This window comes from Lathyrus oleraceus, chromosome 5 (genome assembly GCF_024323335.1).
Source record: "Lathyrus oleraceus cultivar Zhongwan6 chromosome 5, CAAS_Psat_ZW6_1.0, whole genome shotgun sequence".
NCBI classification, from domain to species: domain Eukaryota; kingdom Viridiplantae; phylum Streptophyta; class Magnoliopsida; order Fabales; family Fabaceae; genus Lathyrus; species Lathyrus oleraceus.
The window spans coordinates 566,831,678-566,847,852 of NC_066583.1; the positions used below are offsets into that span (position 1 = coordinate 566,831,678).

The 16,175-nt window shown below is 36.3% G+C and overlaps 1 protein-coding gene across 2 annotated transcripts in view; it reads right to left on the reverse strand.

Moving 5' to 3' along the window:
• LOC127086494 (F-box/FBD/LRR-repeat protein At3g14710) overlaps positions 1–7,007 on the reverse strand; it is a 32,886-nt gene extending 25,879 nt beyond the window's left edge. Inside the window, exons 1-5 of one of the 2 annotated variants that reach the window (XM_051027266.1) lie at positions 6,787–7,007; positions 6,005–6,230; positions 4,703–5,668; positions 4,387–4,530; positions 4,100–4,294 (exon numbers count right to left, since the gene is read on the reverse strand). In XM_051027266.1, coding sequence (XP_050883223.1) covers positions 4,100–4,294; positions 4,387–4,530; positions 4,703–5,653 — 1,290 coding nt within the window. In that variant the 5' untranslated portion in view covers positions 5,654–5,668; positions 6,005–6,230; positions 6,787–7,007. Of the gene's footprint in view, positions 1–3,912; positions 4,295–4,386; positions 4,531–4,702; positions 5,669–6,004; positions 6,231–6,786 lie in introns of those variants that run through there. The other variant, XM_051027267.1, reaches the window with a different exon arrangement.
• Positions 7,008–16,175: the final 9,168 nt, after the last annotated feature.

Here is a 16,175-nt window from a genome sequence, read left to right on the forward strand (position 1 = left end):
CTTGATGTTTGAGCCCCTTGTTGGTGTGTTTATTTCATGCTGTATGTGTTTGTGTGGTGTGATTGTATCCCCTAGGTTTGCTAGACTCCGCGTAGTCTCGTTTGCATGACAATTAAGGTAGCACGGTTCCTTCGTATAGGACTTCCTTTCTTGCTTGAGCTTTCCTAAAACACAAACAAACATTATCCCCTCTTAAGGATACGTCAACTCCTTCTACTACAGGTGAGTAAGTCTCCAAAGGTCGAGCATCCGGTAGATTGCGTAGTGACGTCGTCCACTAAAAAACACAAACCAACAGGAATAGTTTAGCCGAACTACGGCAACTCTGATTCTCATGTCCAGATGAGATACGTAGGCACGAGATGCGATGTCTTGTCGAGTTTGACTAACAACTAACACTAATTCTTTTCTCTCGCCCTCGTTGCGATTAAGACCTTCCCCTTCTCTTGCCCTAGTTGCAATCGAGACCCTTCTTCTTCCTGTGTTGGCGTGGAGTCTGACGTAAGTCCAGCGATCGGCAGTCGGTTTCCTGTGTCTAGTTGTGTGCTTGGAGTCCGGTATAAGTCCATCAAGTGGCATCTGGTTTCCAGTGTGGTCTGTTTTGGTTCGGAATCTGATGTAAGTCCAGCGATTGGCATTCGGATTCCACGTTTGCATGTGTCTGTTGTGTTGGGTGTGCGTGTTAGTCGAGCTACGGATGCTCTGATTCTTCTTCGTCCAAGAAGATACGTATGCATAGGATGCGACATCCTAGCGAGCATGTTTTCCCCTAGTCCGAACTACTTCGACTCTGATGTCTATGCCTGATAGACTAAATAGGCCCAGGACGCGATGTCCTGCCGAGTCAGTCTTGTTTGTTTTCTTGTGTCTCTTTCAGCCAGTATTTGTTTGTTTTTGAGCAGTGTTTTAGCAACCATATTCCTTCCTTTTGTGCGTGGATCCCGTCGAGTACGACGGATGCGTAGGGGTGCTAATACCTTCCCTTCGCATAACCGACTCCCGATCCCATTCTCTTTGGTCGCGAGACCATGCTTTTTCCAGGTTTACTCTGAGCGTTTCCTTTCCCTTTTTTGGGATAAATAACGCACGGTGGCGGCTCTGTTGTTCTTGCTTCCCGCCGGTTTTTTCGCGTAATGCGACAGCAATCAATGGCTTTTTGCACCCCTCTTTGTTTCCAAGTGTTATCCACTTCCCTTGTTCCCAAAAACTCATAGTGTGTTGCTTCCAATTAATAATAGTATCACCCAAAGTTTTTAACCATTCAACGCCCAACACCACGTCAATACCCCCTAATTCAAACAATTGCAGATTCGGCTTTAGTTTGTAACTTCCAATGTACATTTCCAGCTCTTTGCACCTCCCCTGCGCTTCTATTTGGACCCCATTCCCTATTTTAACCTTCATTTGTGGGGTTTGTTCAATGGGCCAATCCATGTGGTGTACTAAACTTTGTGAAATAAAGTTGTGGGATGCCCCACTATCCACCAAAATTAATACTTCTACCCCATGACTGTTCCTTGAAACTTCATGGTTTGATGATTTTCATGGGCTATATGATGTAAATCCAATATGCTCATCTCTCCGTGCTCCTCATCCTCCTCTTCACCTACCTCCACAGCCAACACCTTAGCTTCTCCATCCTCCTCACATTCATCATCCACCATTAACACTCTAAGGTGTTTGTCTGGACATTGATGGGTAGGACCAAAAGGTCCTTTACATTTGAAACATAATCCTTTTTTTTTCTATCCATAAGTTCATTGTAAGAGAGGTGTGTAAACCCTCTATCACGAGGCCCAACACGCCTCCTGTCACCTTGGGCCTGCCTGTCATTGTTTGGCCCATTCCTCATATTGCCACTTGCACCCCCCCTTCTCTATTTTTTGCCATAACCCAATCTGACCCTCCCTTGCTTCCAACCTGTGACCCAACCCGATAAGGCCCATTTTTTGGCCCACGGTTGAGTCCAACTCCACTCTTCCCTTTTACCTCCTTCTCTACAGCACGAGATACTTGCAACAACTTCATTCTACTCATATCTCCCATGGTTGCCAGACTCCTAACTCTACCTTTAATCTCCGATTGCAACCCATGAAGAAAATAGCCTTGAAATTGCTTCTCCGGTAACCGCGGAATTTGAGCGATTAAATATTCGAACTTTGTTATGTACTCTTCCACAGATCCTTCTTGCTTCAGCTCCGTCAACTGCTCGTACACATCTCCATCGCCATGTCCCCCGTACCTTTCGAGTAACGCTTCCTTCAACGTCTCCCAAGTCAGTCCTTCATCTTCTTCAACTAGTGAGTTGAAAAAGTGTATGGTGTGTCCTTCCATACATAACTGGGCTAAACTCACTTTCACTTCCGGCGTGGTACCCTGTACCCGAAAGTAAATCTCTGCTCGTGAAATCCAACCGGCAGGATCTTCACCGTCGAACGACGGAAGCTCCACCTTCTTCGCTGAATGACGGAACTCGGTCAAGGGATCGACGCGAAACCCATTTGAAGCTTCTCCGATCTTCTTCTCCGGTGTCCCCAAGTTCTTCGGTACAGTTCTGTTTAACACACTCCCACTGCTCTCCTCTCTTACCGCCTTTCCCAGGTACTTCTCCAACATCGCAATTAAACTCGCGTGATTCTCCTTCACCTCTACCTGGAAATTTTCCAAGGTAGAACGTACTTCCGAGATTTCTCCTTCTAATGTCGTCACCTTTGCCTCCATTCTCGTTAAAGCTACCGCTTTGATTTTCTTCGCTAGCATCCACTGGTACCGGTGCTTCGAATCCGGCAGGTCGGACCACTTGATACGTACCAACACAGTACACAATAGAATAGTAATAATAATAACAGTATTTAAGAGAAAGAGCTTTATTATATGGTTGTGTAAAGGAACAAGGTACAGAAGAATGAATTACAGATCCCTAGATCTGTAATCAATAGAGAGTCAGTACTCTCTACCCTCACTGCACTAACAGACAGAATGCAAAAATGCCCCTCCCTTCCCTCTCTCACTCCTTATAACTAGGAAAGGAAATGTTGTGATGCTCTCTCCCAACGTCACCTCATTTCTAACAACCTTAGCCACTATTTCCCAATCTGCCCTTTCTTCTAGAATAAACCAATAACGGCTGGGCCCCACTAGTTGCTGAGTGAATTAATTGTTGATGTGGTGCTTCCTCATTTGTTTGGGTTCTATCACCAGTCTGAAGGGTCTTCCAGTTTAGAACCAAGAAGGGAAACATCTTTCCACTAGGAAGACGAATTCCGAAAGCCCGAGTCTCTACCACCTCTTAATGAAGAGCCAATAGCAACACCGTAACGGCCGATCAGGATATCACTCCAAAGACTAAAGGCACCCGAAATAAGACGTCACTTCCACTTAGTCAAAAAAGCTAAATTGACCAGGTGTAGATCTCTATCCTCCAAGCCACCTTTACTCTTAGACTTACACACATTGACCCAACTAACCCAAAGAATTTTAGAATCACCCTTAACTCCTCCCCGCAAAAACCTTTGAATCTGAACTATTTTTCTCCAAACCTTTATAGACATTTTCAAAAAAGACGGGAAGAAAATAGGGATAGACTTAAGCACAAAATTAAACAATCTAAGCTAAGGAATTGGAGAGGAACAAGAAGGACAAAGACTCTAAGTTCAGGCTCATCCTTGTTGAGAGCATAATCCATAGGCTTGCTCACTATTACAAGAAAACTAAGAGTTAAACAATCTAAGCTAACATACATGTGCTTCTACAAATTAAACCTCTTAGTTAACAAATTAACAGGGGTCCTTACTCGGCTCGGAATAGCCCAACTGTATTTATCTATTATTTTCTAGCGTAGATATGACGGATATGTAACTATTTGATATATAAGATTAAGACTGTATGACTCACTGAAAAATGTCACAGGTATGAAGAAAAATGGAACTTAGGTAAAATTAGATTATTAAAACTGCACGTAGCAATTACATACATTCTCCCAATAAAATTGTATTATTTTTTTACCAATCTTAAAACAAAGCTTCCTAAGATGATATTTTTACAGCTCAGTTGAAAATTCTAAAATCACTGAAGTAGAAGATTTCTTAAATGAAAGTACCTTCTCTTGAGCTTCCTTGGAACAGAGGCAAAAATTAATCCTCTCCAATACCTGACCATTTTCTAAAATATATTTGGCAATACTTAACCCACGCACATGACCAACAGATTTCTTAAACTTCAGCACTTTAAGAGTATGTAGCAAACAATGAGGCACAGTTGCAAAATCCATCAGCATTCCATCAAAATATATCACCTGGAGATCAGAAAAAGAAAAGTAGAATTTTCGAAACCAAAAAACCTTATACATTAAGTTCTTTTTAAATTTATAAACTAACAATGACAAACCTTTAAAACTAGAGTCTTCAGACAGGGTGTCTTTAGAAGTATGCTTAACAAATATTCGCAGCCAACAAAGTTTAGTTCTAGATAACTCAACATTCCAAATGGAGGAATATCTGTAAAATGATGTTTCGATCCTGCAAGGACGAACTACAAAATTGTACAATTGTTCATGTTAGGACAGTATATTGAGACTATATCTATAAGACAGTAAATTTAATGAAAAATTACACAGTTCTCAACTATAAAAGGATCAAAGGCATGCACATAACCTTATCCTATGTGAAAACAAAGGCTGAAGCAAGAATAGTAGAAAACATACCTGCTTAATGCAAACACACAGCTTTAGACTTTCTGGATAAATACTGAGAAGTTTACTAACAAACATCCCAATTTCTTGTAAACTCTTCTCATTATTATATAGACTAATATCAGCAGATGCTAAACTGTCTGTGTCTAACAAAATGGTATCCAATACAAAACCAGAATAACAAAATTTTGTAAGCCGCGAAGCATAAAACTTAATTTCAACATGCGAATCACGAGAGACAGAAGTATACTTTATTGAAACCACTTCAAGTAGAGGGACTTGTAAAGTGACACTCTTCACACCAGACCAAGTGCAATCTAATGTCTCATACTTTCTGAGAGCTGGGAAATTAAGTGTCAACGTTTCGGACTCATTAGAGGAGTCACAACTAATTTTAGTTCTACACAACTTCAGGATCGTTAGGGATGATAGGGATGACAGACAAACAAAGGAAGAAACTGTGATGGCAAACCTATTCAGTATCAATTCCTCTAAGAACCGACATTTAAAAAAGGCATCAGAGGAAACTGCGAGTTCATTCTGCAGATTGACACAAAGCTTTTTGATTCTCAAATTTAAAACCACTGATATCCACTTCTTAATACAAGAAGAATCATACGTCTCTAACAATGCAAGAGAAACACTTTGGAAGCCGCCACTATTCCAATGAAGCAGTGCCCTATCTACAAAGTCTATAAAGCTTTTTTTCCTTATCGTGCAGGAAGAATAATAAAAGTCTCTGTCATCAAAATTTAGTCCAGTGATAAATGTTCCGAGATATAACCACCTCTTTGATAAAACACTGGTATGAATTGCTTCCTTAGTCGGAAGAAAAGAAAGAATGTGGCCAATAACGTGGTTAGGTAGGTTGCTTGTCAAGTCCTGACCCTCCTTGTTGGATTTTTGCCTCTTAGAAAGCTTATGCTTACGTCTACCAAACGCGTCAATGGGACTAGAGTCCATTTTTACAGCAAGTTCCTATGAAGACAATTAGATGCATTGTAAAGCTCTATATATTTCCACACATCATTGTTCAAAAATTGAAGCAACTCTTCAAATGCACAATGACATGACTTTGAGGCAAAAATGCATGATTTAAAATGTGGTTGGGCCTAACTCATCCCTACAAAACCAGCTTGTAGGGTGAGGATCGCACCCACTTATAAGCACATGTTCCAGCCATATATTGTCCAATGTGAAACTCTTAACAATAATTAAGGAGAACATAAAAGATATTACACGCTCATTGGTCCAATCCATGGAATATTAATTTCTATTGAAATGAAAAACAAAGTAACTGATTTTTCACTCTACCTTGAATATAGAGCACTTTCAGAAAGCATGTGTACTCAACAAATATAAATCCAGGTTTTGAGGAGCACGGGCTGTCCAATCTTCATGGCTGAATCACAGGCTATCAATAACAGTAGCTTTGAGTGATGGTGGACTACCGTCACCAACTGATGAAGAATGATGGTGATTAGAATAGAGTGCAGAACTCGAAGGTCAGTTTCAGGTGGGTACCAAAAGGAGACGGAAGCTGAAACAAAATCAAAAACCAACATCATCAACTCCCTATATATTGTCACTGGTTAAACCAATGAGTAACTCATTGAACACGTGAATCACAGGCTGAAACGCATGAACCAATTTTTTCATTTCATACTAACAATTTCAAATCAAAATACCCTTACAAAAGGGGCGTAGCAAAATACAACAAAAAAAATATCACAAAAAACCGACACACTGCACTATAAAATGATTCAGAAAAACTCTAATCTAGAAGTAGTACCATACAACACATAGAATAAACCCTAATCTTCTCAACAAATAGGAACAAACAGTAATGCAAATCTTTCAATTATTCATAAACAAATAAAAAGAATCTAATATTGTGCTCAATTTGTTAATTCCAATATCGCAGTAAGCAGGACTATGGTCGATTTCCAGCCCAATTCACTCAAACCATTACAGTAAACAAATTGATTCATAATGAATTACAGATCAAATGATGGAATGTTGTTCGAACATCAACGAAATCAAATAATCTATAAAACTAGACGATTTTGATTAGTTGTTTCATGAAATAAACTTACAGATCGATTTAATAATTGATGGTGCAATTTGAACTTGGATGCAATAATAAGGGTTGCATCAGCGAGGAACGGCGGAGACAGTGCTCCGGTGAGGGGAATGAGAAATGGGGGAAAAGAAACAAGACGCGAAATCCGGTTGCGTATGGCCGAGAAAAGTGAGAACCCTCAGAGTGAACTTAATTAACCTTTTCCTAACAATTTACTAATATTTGAAAACTTCTAAATTAAGATTGTATTTTCCAATAAAGTTTATATTGTAAAAAAATTCATTAAAATTGTCATATGTTCCTGTATAATTGGTAAAAATAAAACTTAAAAAATAAAAAAGATTTTATATTTTTGACATTTTCTTGTTTTGATATTTTTTAAGTTTTCTTTTTACTAATTAGAGTGGAACATAGGACAATCTTAGTGAAAATTTTTACAACACAAATTTTATAACTATAAAAAAAAATGAGTTGTTTCTTCATATAGCAATACTTTCCTAAAAAGGACGGTTTGTTTATGATTATTAAGTCCAACAAATACTCTCAAATGTCCATAATTCTTATTTGTCATATATATGTGGTGTCAAAAGTGATGACAACACCAAAGTACTCATAATCATTTATCATTTATGCATCCGTCCAAAATATATTTGTTATTTGCTTTTCAACATCCATTAGAAAGTCATTAAAAAATGAAGGATTTTCACTTTCTTGTTTGAAATACATTATCGATGCACCCACTTCACCATACTTTAGTGATTGACTTCTTTTGGTTTGAAGGTAATTCTTAAGATCACGTCATGGAAAATCAATAGTCTTTATTCCCTTTACTTGCTTGGACATATATTTGCGTACATCCTTTAGTCTTATTCCATATTCATTTGTCAATGCAATTTGTGATGTTTGTGCTTCAGAAATGCATCGGTGAGAGTGAATCATATGAACATACTCTAGATGTTGAAGATGTTGAATTATAATTCCTTGTGTGGAAGTAGGTTGCTCGACAAAAGCAATAAAATGTTGAATTGTGATAGTTGTTGAAACGTCGAAATGGTGTACTTCGACAAGAATTTCGACTTAGGTCTAATTTTGTAGTGTTAGCATAATTAGGTATTTTGGGTTTTGTTTGAGGAGCAAGCAAACCCAAAATCTATAAATAGGGAGTAATCCATATCATTGTATTATAACATATACTTGCAGTTGCCAATAATAAAATTCTCATTTTGAAACAGAGAGAAACTATGCAGAAATTTCTTCTTCTTCTTCCTTTTCTCGTAAATCCTAAATTTTCTTTTCTTCCCAAATTCATTTTTTAATTCTTCTTCCATTAAAAAATTGTGTAGCGCAATCTTGCAACCAAGACTGGTTGATTCACTCGAGTGAAAAGTGGAGAACAAGAGGAATTTTATCGGTGTGAGTGAATTTTGTTCATCAAGATGCATCGGAATTCTCTATAAGTATTGTTGAATTTCCAATATCTAGTATCTAGAGCATTGGCTACGCGATTCGTGGGAAGCAAAACACCATATTGATGAATCATCTGAATGGGTATTTTCCGGCTAGTCTCTCAATTCTGAAGAATCAGAATTACGAGAATTGGTGCAAGTAGATAAAGGTTGTTTTTTGCTATCAAGATATTTGGGATTTTGTGAATGAGGGAGTGACTTTGCTTGCAACAAACGCGACGGATGAAGAAAATGTTGCACACAAATAATTAAAGAAGAAAGATTATAAAGATCTATTTATGATCCATCAATATGCTGATACAGACAATTTTGAAAAGGTTAGTGTTGTTGAATCAGCGAAAGAAGCATGGGAAATTCTTGAAAATTGTATAGAGACATAGAAAAGATGAAAGAAGTGAGGTTACATACTCACAAAAGAACGTATGAATTGATTCAGATGGAAGACAATAAAGGCATAACTGATTTTTTCACTAGGGTTACAAAATTGGTAAATCAAATCAAGGTATATGGAGAAGTGTTGACATCAAGATCAGTTGCTTCAAAGATCTTAAGGTCATTGGCTCCAATGTTCAACCACATGGTATTAGTCATAGAAGAGTCAAAAGATTTGTCAATATTAACAAAGGAAGAGCTTCAAGGGACGCATGAATCTCATGAACAAAGAATGACTAAAAAAGTTGAAGGCAAGTCAAAGAGTGATATGGCTTTGCATGCACAATCAGCAAGAGAAAAGAAAGGTAAATGAAAGTGGTTTGACAACAACGGTAGAGGAGGCTACAGTAATTTGATTGGTCGAAATCAGCAAGATGGAGGTTGGTCAAATCAAAGAAAGCCCTCATACCAAAGCAATCAAAGAGGTGGTGTTGCAGGTAGAGGAAGGGTGGTGGTCAAAAACCCGACAAAAGTCAGATTCGGTGTTTCAATTGTCAAAAGTATGATCCTTACTCTAGTGATTATCCTGAAAACAAAATAATTAAGATAATTATGCAAAGTTTGCAAAGCATGAATAAAAAGAGATGTTGTCGATGGTCACAATAAGAGATAAAGAAAGATTTCAGGATCAATGGTACTTTAAATCATGATGATCATCACACATGGCTGGTAGGAAAGATTGGTTTGTCAACATGAAACCCTCAATGAAGAATATGGTAAAATTTACAAATGTCAATACTATAGCAGATGAAGGTATTGGTGATGTTCTGATTAGGAGGAATGATGGGAAAATGTTAGTAATTTCTAATGTATTATACATACCAGCCATGAAAAACTATTTTCTCAACATAGGGCAGTTGGTCGAAAAGAACTAGAAATTATCGACCAAAGACAAGATGATGAGAATTCTCGATTCAGGTGGAAGATTAATCTTGAAGGCACTTAGGCCTCAGAATAGAACCTCCAGGATTAAACTTAATGTGATGGAGCATAAGTACCTTGCAACTGCAACTAGTATGGATGAATGGATATGGCACTACAGACTTGACCATCTCAATTTCAACGACATCAGAGATCTGAAGAGAAGAAATATGGTTTCAGGTTTACCAGAAATTGACATTCCAAAAGAAGTGTGTGAAGAATGTGTTTAGGCAAAGCAGCACGAGAACAACTTCAGCAAGGATGCATGAAGTAAGTCAAAGGCAACCCTTAAAACCATATACTCTGATGTATGTGGTTTCATGTAGGTGATTTGATTGGAAGTAACAAATACTTTGTCACGTCCATAAATAATTTCAGTTAAAAGTTGTTGACTTATATAATCAAGAAGAAAAACGAAGTGACTGAGATATTTGCTAAGTTTAAATCTATGGTGGAAAGACATAGTGGTTGAAAGCTAAAAAATTTAAGTATTTATGGTGGTGGAGAATATGTGTCGAAAGACTCTGACATGTTATGTGAGAAAGTAGGGATTGTGTATGAGTTAGTTCCCGCCTACGCTCCACAATAAAATGGAAATGTTGAAAGGAAGAATGTAGACATCATGAATATGTGAGAAGTATGTTGAAAGGAAAGCATCTTCCCAAAGAATTATGGGGAGAAGTTATGTCGATGATAACATATATTTTGAAAAAATGTCCGACGAATAAGCTAGAATGAATTACGCTAGAAGAATGTTAGTCTGGTGTCAAGCCTAGCTTGAGTCATCTGAAAGTATTTGGATCTATAGCACATATACATGTGCTTGATCAGTTAAGAAGAAAACTTGATGACAAATAAAGTCAGATGATCCTAATATGATATCATTCAACTGGAGATTATAAGTTGTTCGACCCAGTGAACAAGCAAGTAGTGATCCGCAAAGACATGATCACAAATAAGCTTAAGGAATGAGATTGTATAGAAAATGTCAAGAAAGATTCAGTGAGAATCTTATGTGAAGAACCCGGAGGTGTGAAAAACACAAGAAATTGGGGGTTTGAATTGGGTTTTAAAATATAAAAAAATTACCAACTCAAAAGCACCACACAAATTTTAAGAACAAAGAGATAAAAACATAAGTATTTTTATCTTGGTTCACTTGAAACTCAAAGTTACTCCAGTCTACCCATCAGAGTGATTTTGCCTTATACACAAGGACTTAATCCACTATTATCAATTAATTACAATAATCACAAAGAATAACCTTCTTTGTCTTCTCAAGGATCCGACTATACCCTAGTCTCCTTAAGGAATCACAAAGAACAACATTTTTTGTCTTCTCAAGGATCTGACTATACCCACGTCTCCTTAAGGAATTACAAACAACAAGCTTGAATAAAGTTTTTGTGTTTACAAGTTGCTTCTACACAAGCATATTTTATACAAATGAAAAATAAATACTTAAAGAAAAAGTATGCATAAAGTTGATATCTTTTCACGAAGAAATAGACTTGTCAAATTATTGTAGCGCTTGCATTTTTCTTCAAGTCTCAAAGTCATACTTATATAGCATGAGAAAGAGATCGTTGGAGGACAAAAGGGGGATACCAATATAATGGTTGTCCATGATTAGATTGGTGAAAGGAGTGACACTTAGTATCGTCCTTCGCCCATAATATCAATGATAGGTGTGATGTATAGTATTGTGCTTTTCCCATAATATCAGGTAGTGGAAAGAATATTTGTTTTGTACCCTGTATTATTTGATCACATGTCCACTTTGATCTTATCTTCAAATTCATTGACTTCTAGTTAATAGATGATGAAGCATGAAATGAATAACCATACAGCTGGATTCATAAAATTCAGAATCCTTAGTCAGAACCTTGACATCATTAGTAGACTGGCTTGAGATTTTCAGTATCTTCAGAATCTTCAGACTTTTCAGTCAGAACCTTGATAAACTCAATATCTGGCTTGAGATCTTCAGAATCTTCAGCTAAGTAACAAAACTTCAGAAGCTTATCATTCTTCAAAAGTTTGATGATCAGAGTCACATTCATAAGCATAAACTGAGAGATCAATGCAACAATAACATATCGTATCTTTATAAACTTATCAAGAGCGAATCAACACAGAAGCAGAAGGATCATTGCAGAAGCAACTTGAACATCTTTAATAACTTATCATGATTAGCGCAAAATCGGAATTTGGAACATAATATTCAGAAACTGATGATGTTGCACATCATAATTCAGAATCAAAATTGGTTGTTAAAGTTACACAATAATAAACCATTAGGGTATCAAAATTGTTCTCACACAAATACAACATTTTTATCTTCAAAACTCAAGGTATAGATGCATAACCAAACCTTATTCTAATAATCTCCCCCTTTCTTATGATGACAAAAATATATATTTTGATGAACAGTCTTGTATAGGGTAATCACAAAAAGATACATCTTACAGAAACACAAAGCTCCCCCTGAGATGTATAATCTTAAAAAGATAAAATCAGGATGAAAGAACACTTTCCTGATTAACCTTTTTGAAGTACCAGAATGATCTTCCATAAGAATCTGGTTTGTCTTCAGAAATTTCTTGATGTTATCCAGAGCATTGGTTATTAACATCAACATTCTGATGAGCTTCACTTCAGAAGCTTGGTTGAACTCTTTTAAAGAAGCTTCAGGGTTTGGTTCTCTTTGAAATTATCTTTGAACCTTTGAAAGAGCTTCCAGTGTCTGGTTATGAATTCTTCTTAAAGAGCTTATGCGCCTTGTTATAAACCTTAGGACATGGTTGAGTTAAGTCTCACTCTCATAAATTGATGTCGAGTTTCCAATTTCTCATAAACTGATGCCTAATTGAAATCTTTTTCAAACAACAAGGTTAAAGCTTCAGACACATAGAGTGATCCATTTCTTCAGAAACTAGTAACTTAAGTTCTGATCCGAAGGACTCTAAGAGCTTCTGATGAACTTGACTTTTTCCTACAAGATACTTAACAAACTATTCTTCGAAGTAGTTGTTATCAAAAACATTAAACAATGTTTGGGTTTTAATATGAATATAGGTATATCAAAATTAATTATGATTCTCCCCCTAAGTACGTTTCTCCCCCTTTGTCATCAATAAAAAGGATATAGAGTAATAGAATAAAAATGATGGAAAGAAGCAAACATGATTTCATTAAATAATGCCAAAAGGCAGAAACAGTACAATCATGTTACAAATGCAGAAACACAAAACACTTAAACATAAAAGTAGTTAAACAAAAGAAATAAAAACACAAAAGTGCATAGCCTATTTTTAAAAACTAAGGGTTTTATGGTGGAGGAACAACTGGGTAGTCATCAGGTGAATTTAAAGGATCCACCAATGGTTCAATATTATCCTCGAGGCAGATTTCCATGTAGTACTCCAAGATTTCTGGAGGATCGATCTTGGTGAAGATAGGATAGTTTTCTGATGGGATACTACTACTGGAGATTTATTCCTTTAAGGGAGGAGTGTTCTTATCAGCGACTGACTGAGGAGAAGATTGAGATTGAGCTTGTTGCTATTGTTGTTTTTTATCATCCATTGACGGAAGTTGCAGATGAAGAAGAACAATTACGGAGAGGGTATTTGAAGGTTTGAAATAAAGAAAAGTGTGGGAGTAGTTGTGAGCGTAGTGAAAATGCGAGTGAAATAGGCTTATATAGAAAATAAGTAATGATGAAAACCTAACAAACACGTAGTCAAAAAAGGGAAGCGTACGAGATGTTAACCTAATTCCAATAAATGAGAAACCCAATGTGTCACACCATTATCATACATGCTTATATATTGGGATAACTGTTACCACTAAGAATCATATGTTATTCAAATGATAAGTCAATCATTTAATGCAACGATTGTTCAAAATCAGGAGGACGAATCAATAAGATTGCTTCTGATCAGAAACTTTTTTATTCATGAAACTTCTTCACTTCAGAAAGCTCATGTTTCAAAAACAAATAAATTCTCAGAACCTAATCAAGAGTTCTGGAAGCTTAACATTCTGAAATTCATCTTACCCTTCTGAACATAGTCACGTAAAAAGTGATGTTTAATTTAAATATGCTTAGCCCTATAATGCAAGATAGGATTCTTAGACAAACAAATAACAGAAGTATTATCATAGAGAATATGAATGTTACTCTTAAATATTTGATCATCTTCCAACTGACTCTTCATCAAAAGTATCTGAGTATTGCATCCATAAGCTACGATATACTCAGCTTCGATTGTTGAAAGCGCAATTGTTGAATGTCTCTTGCTAGACCATGAGATCAGATTGTCTCTGAGAATTTGACAACTTTCATAAGTACTTTTCCTTTATATTATGTCTCAAGCATATTCAGCATCACAATAGCCTACTAATTTTTATTCACTTGATTTTCTATAAAATAAACCAATGTTAGTGGTACCTTTCAGATACCTAAAGATTCTTTTAATAACAGTTAAGTGAGTTTCCCTTGGATCTGATTGGAAGTGAGCACATAAGTAGATACTGAATAGAATATTAGGTTTATAAGTTGTTATATAAAGGAGAGAGTTTATCATACCTCTGAATAGCTTCTGATTTACCTTATTTCTTACATATTCTTTTTCTAGAATACATGTAGGATGCATTAGAGTCTTTCCTTGCTTACATTCTGATAAGTTAAACTTCTTCATAAATTATTTTGTATACTTACTCTGATGAATGTACATTCCTTCTAAACATTGATGAATATGGATTCCCAAAAAGAACTTGAGTTCTCCCGTCAGACTCATTTCAGAGTCTGCATGCATTGACTTAGCAAAATCCTTGCACAAAGAAGCATTAGAAGAACCAAAATAATATCATCAATATAAATTCACACAACTAGAATATCATTCTTAAAGGTTTTGCAAAAGAGAGTTATGTCCATTTTCCCTCAGGTAAACTCGTTTTCCAAAAGGAAGTTACTAAGTCTATCATACTAAGCTATGGGTGCTTGTTTCAGACCATATAACGATTTTTTCAATTTAAAAACAAAATTTGGGTTTTGAGAACTTTCAAAGCCAGAGGGATGGTGCACATACACTTCTTCATAAATGTATCCATTTAAGAATGCACTCTTAACATCCATCTGATAAAGAATGATGTTATGATTGACTGTAAACGAAATTAAAAGATAGGTAAATTCTAACCTGGCAACTAAAGCAAAGGTTTATGTATAGTTTGTACCTTTTGGCTGACTATAAACTTATACTACCAGTCGAACCTTGTTTTTTACAACTTCACCCTTCTCATCGAGCTTGTTTCTGAAAACCACTATGGTTCCAATGACATGGAGACCCTTTGGTTTCTGAACAAGATCCCAAACTTCGTTTATGGTGAATTGATTTAGTTGATCTTGCATATCCAGAATCCATTCATTATCCAAGAGAGCTTCATCAATAGATGTGGGCTCTATCATAAATGCCAAACCTAGAAGAGTTTCTTCAGAAGGTTTGAATGAAGATCTAGTTCGGACTGGTGTATCTTTATCTCCCAGAATCAATTATTTAGAATGAGAAGTTCTTGGTCTACTCTTCTTCTTATGAGTTGGACCAACAACGACTTCTGGTTGTGTCGCTTCTTAGTCTTTTGCTTCAGATTCTTTAGCTTTATCTTATGAGTCTTTTTCTCCAAAGTCGTTATCCTTGGATTCTAAAATATTGATCTTCATATCTGCAAATTTCTCAACTAGCTTTGACTTTTCAGGGTCAAGCTTATCATTAAATCTAACATGAATTGATTCTTCGATAATTCGTGTCTTAGTGTTAAAGACTCTGTAGCCTTTAGAGCATTCATAAAATCCTAACAATAAGCATTTTTGTGCCTTAGAGTCAAACTTTCCAAGATTCTCTTCAGTGTTTAACATAAAACACTCATAACCAAAAGGATGAAAGTAAGAAATGTTGGGTTTTTTATTCTTCCACAATTCATAGGGAGTCTTACCTAGAATAGGTCCAATAAAAGTTATGTTTTGAATGTAACAAGTTGTGTTAATTGCTTCTGCCCAAAAATGCTTAGCCATATCAATTTCTTGGATCATGGTGCGGGTCATTTTTTGCAAAGTCATATTCTTCCTTTCTACAAGCCCATTTTGATGTGGAGTTTTAGGACATGAGAAATCATGGGAAGTTCCATTTGCATCAAAAAGATTTTCAAAATGTTTATTTTCAAATTCACCACCATGATCACTTATGACTCTGACTATTTTGCAATCCATCTTTGTTTGCACTTGAGAGCAGAAAGTAGAGAACATAGAATGTGACTCATCATTGTATTTCAAGAACTTTACCCATGTCCAACGACTATAGTCATAAACAATGACCAATCCATACTTCTTACCAGTGATAGAGGTAGTTTTCAATGGCTCAAACAAATCAATGTGCAGAAGTTCTAACGATCTATAGGTAGAAACACCCGTTTTCACTTTGAAAGATGTTTTAGAAAACTTGCCTTTCTGACATGCTTCACAAAGAGTATCTAAAGCAAACTCCAGGTTGGGTAAGTCTCTGACTAATCCAAGCTTATTTAG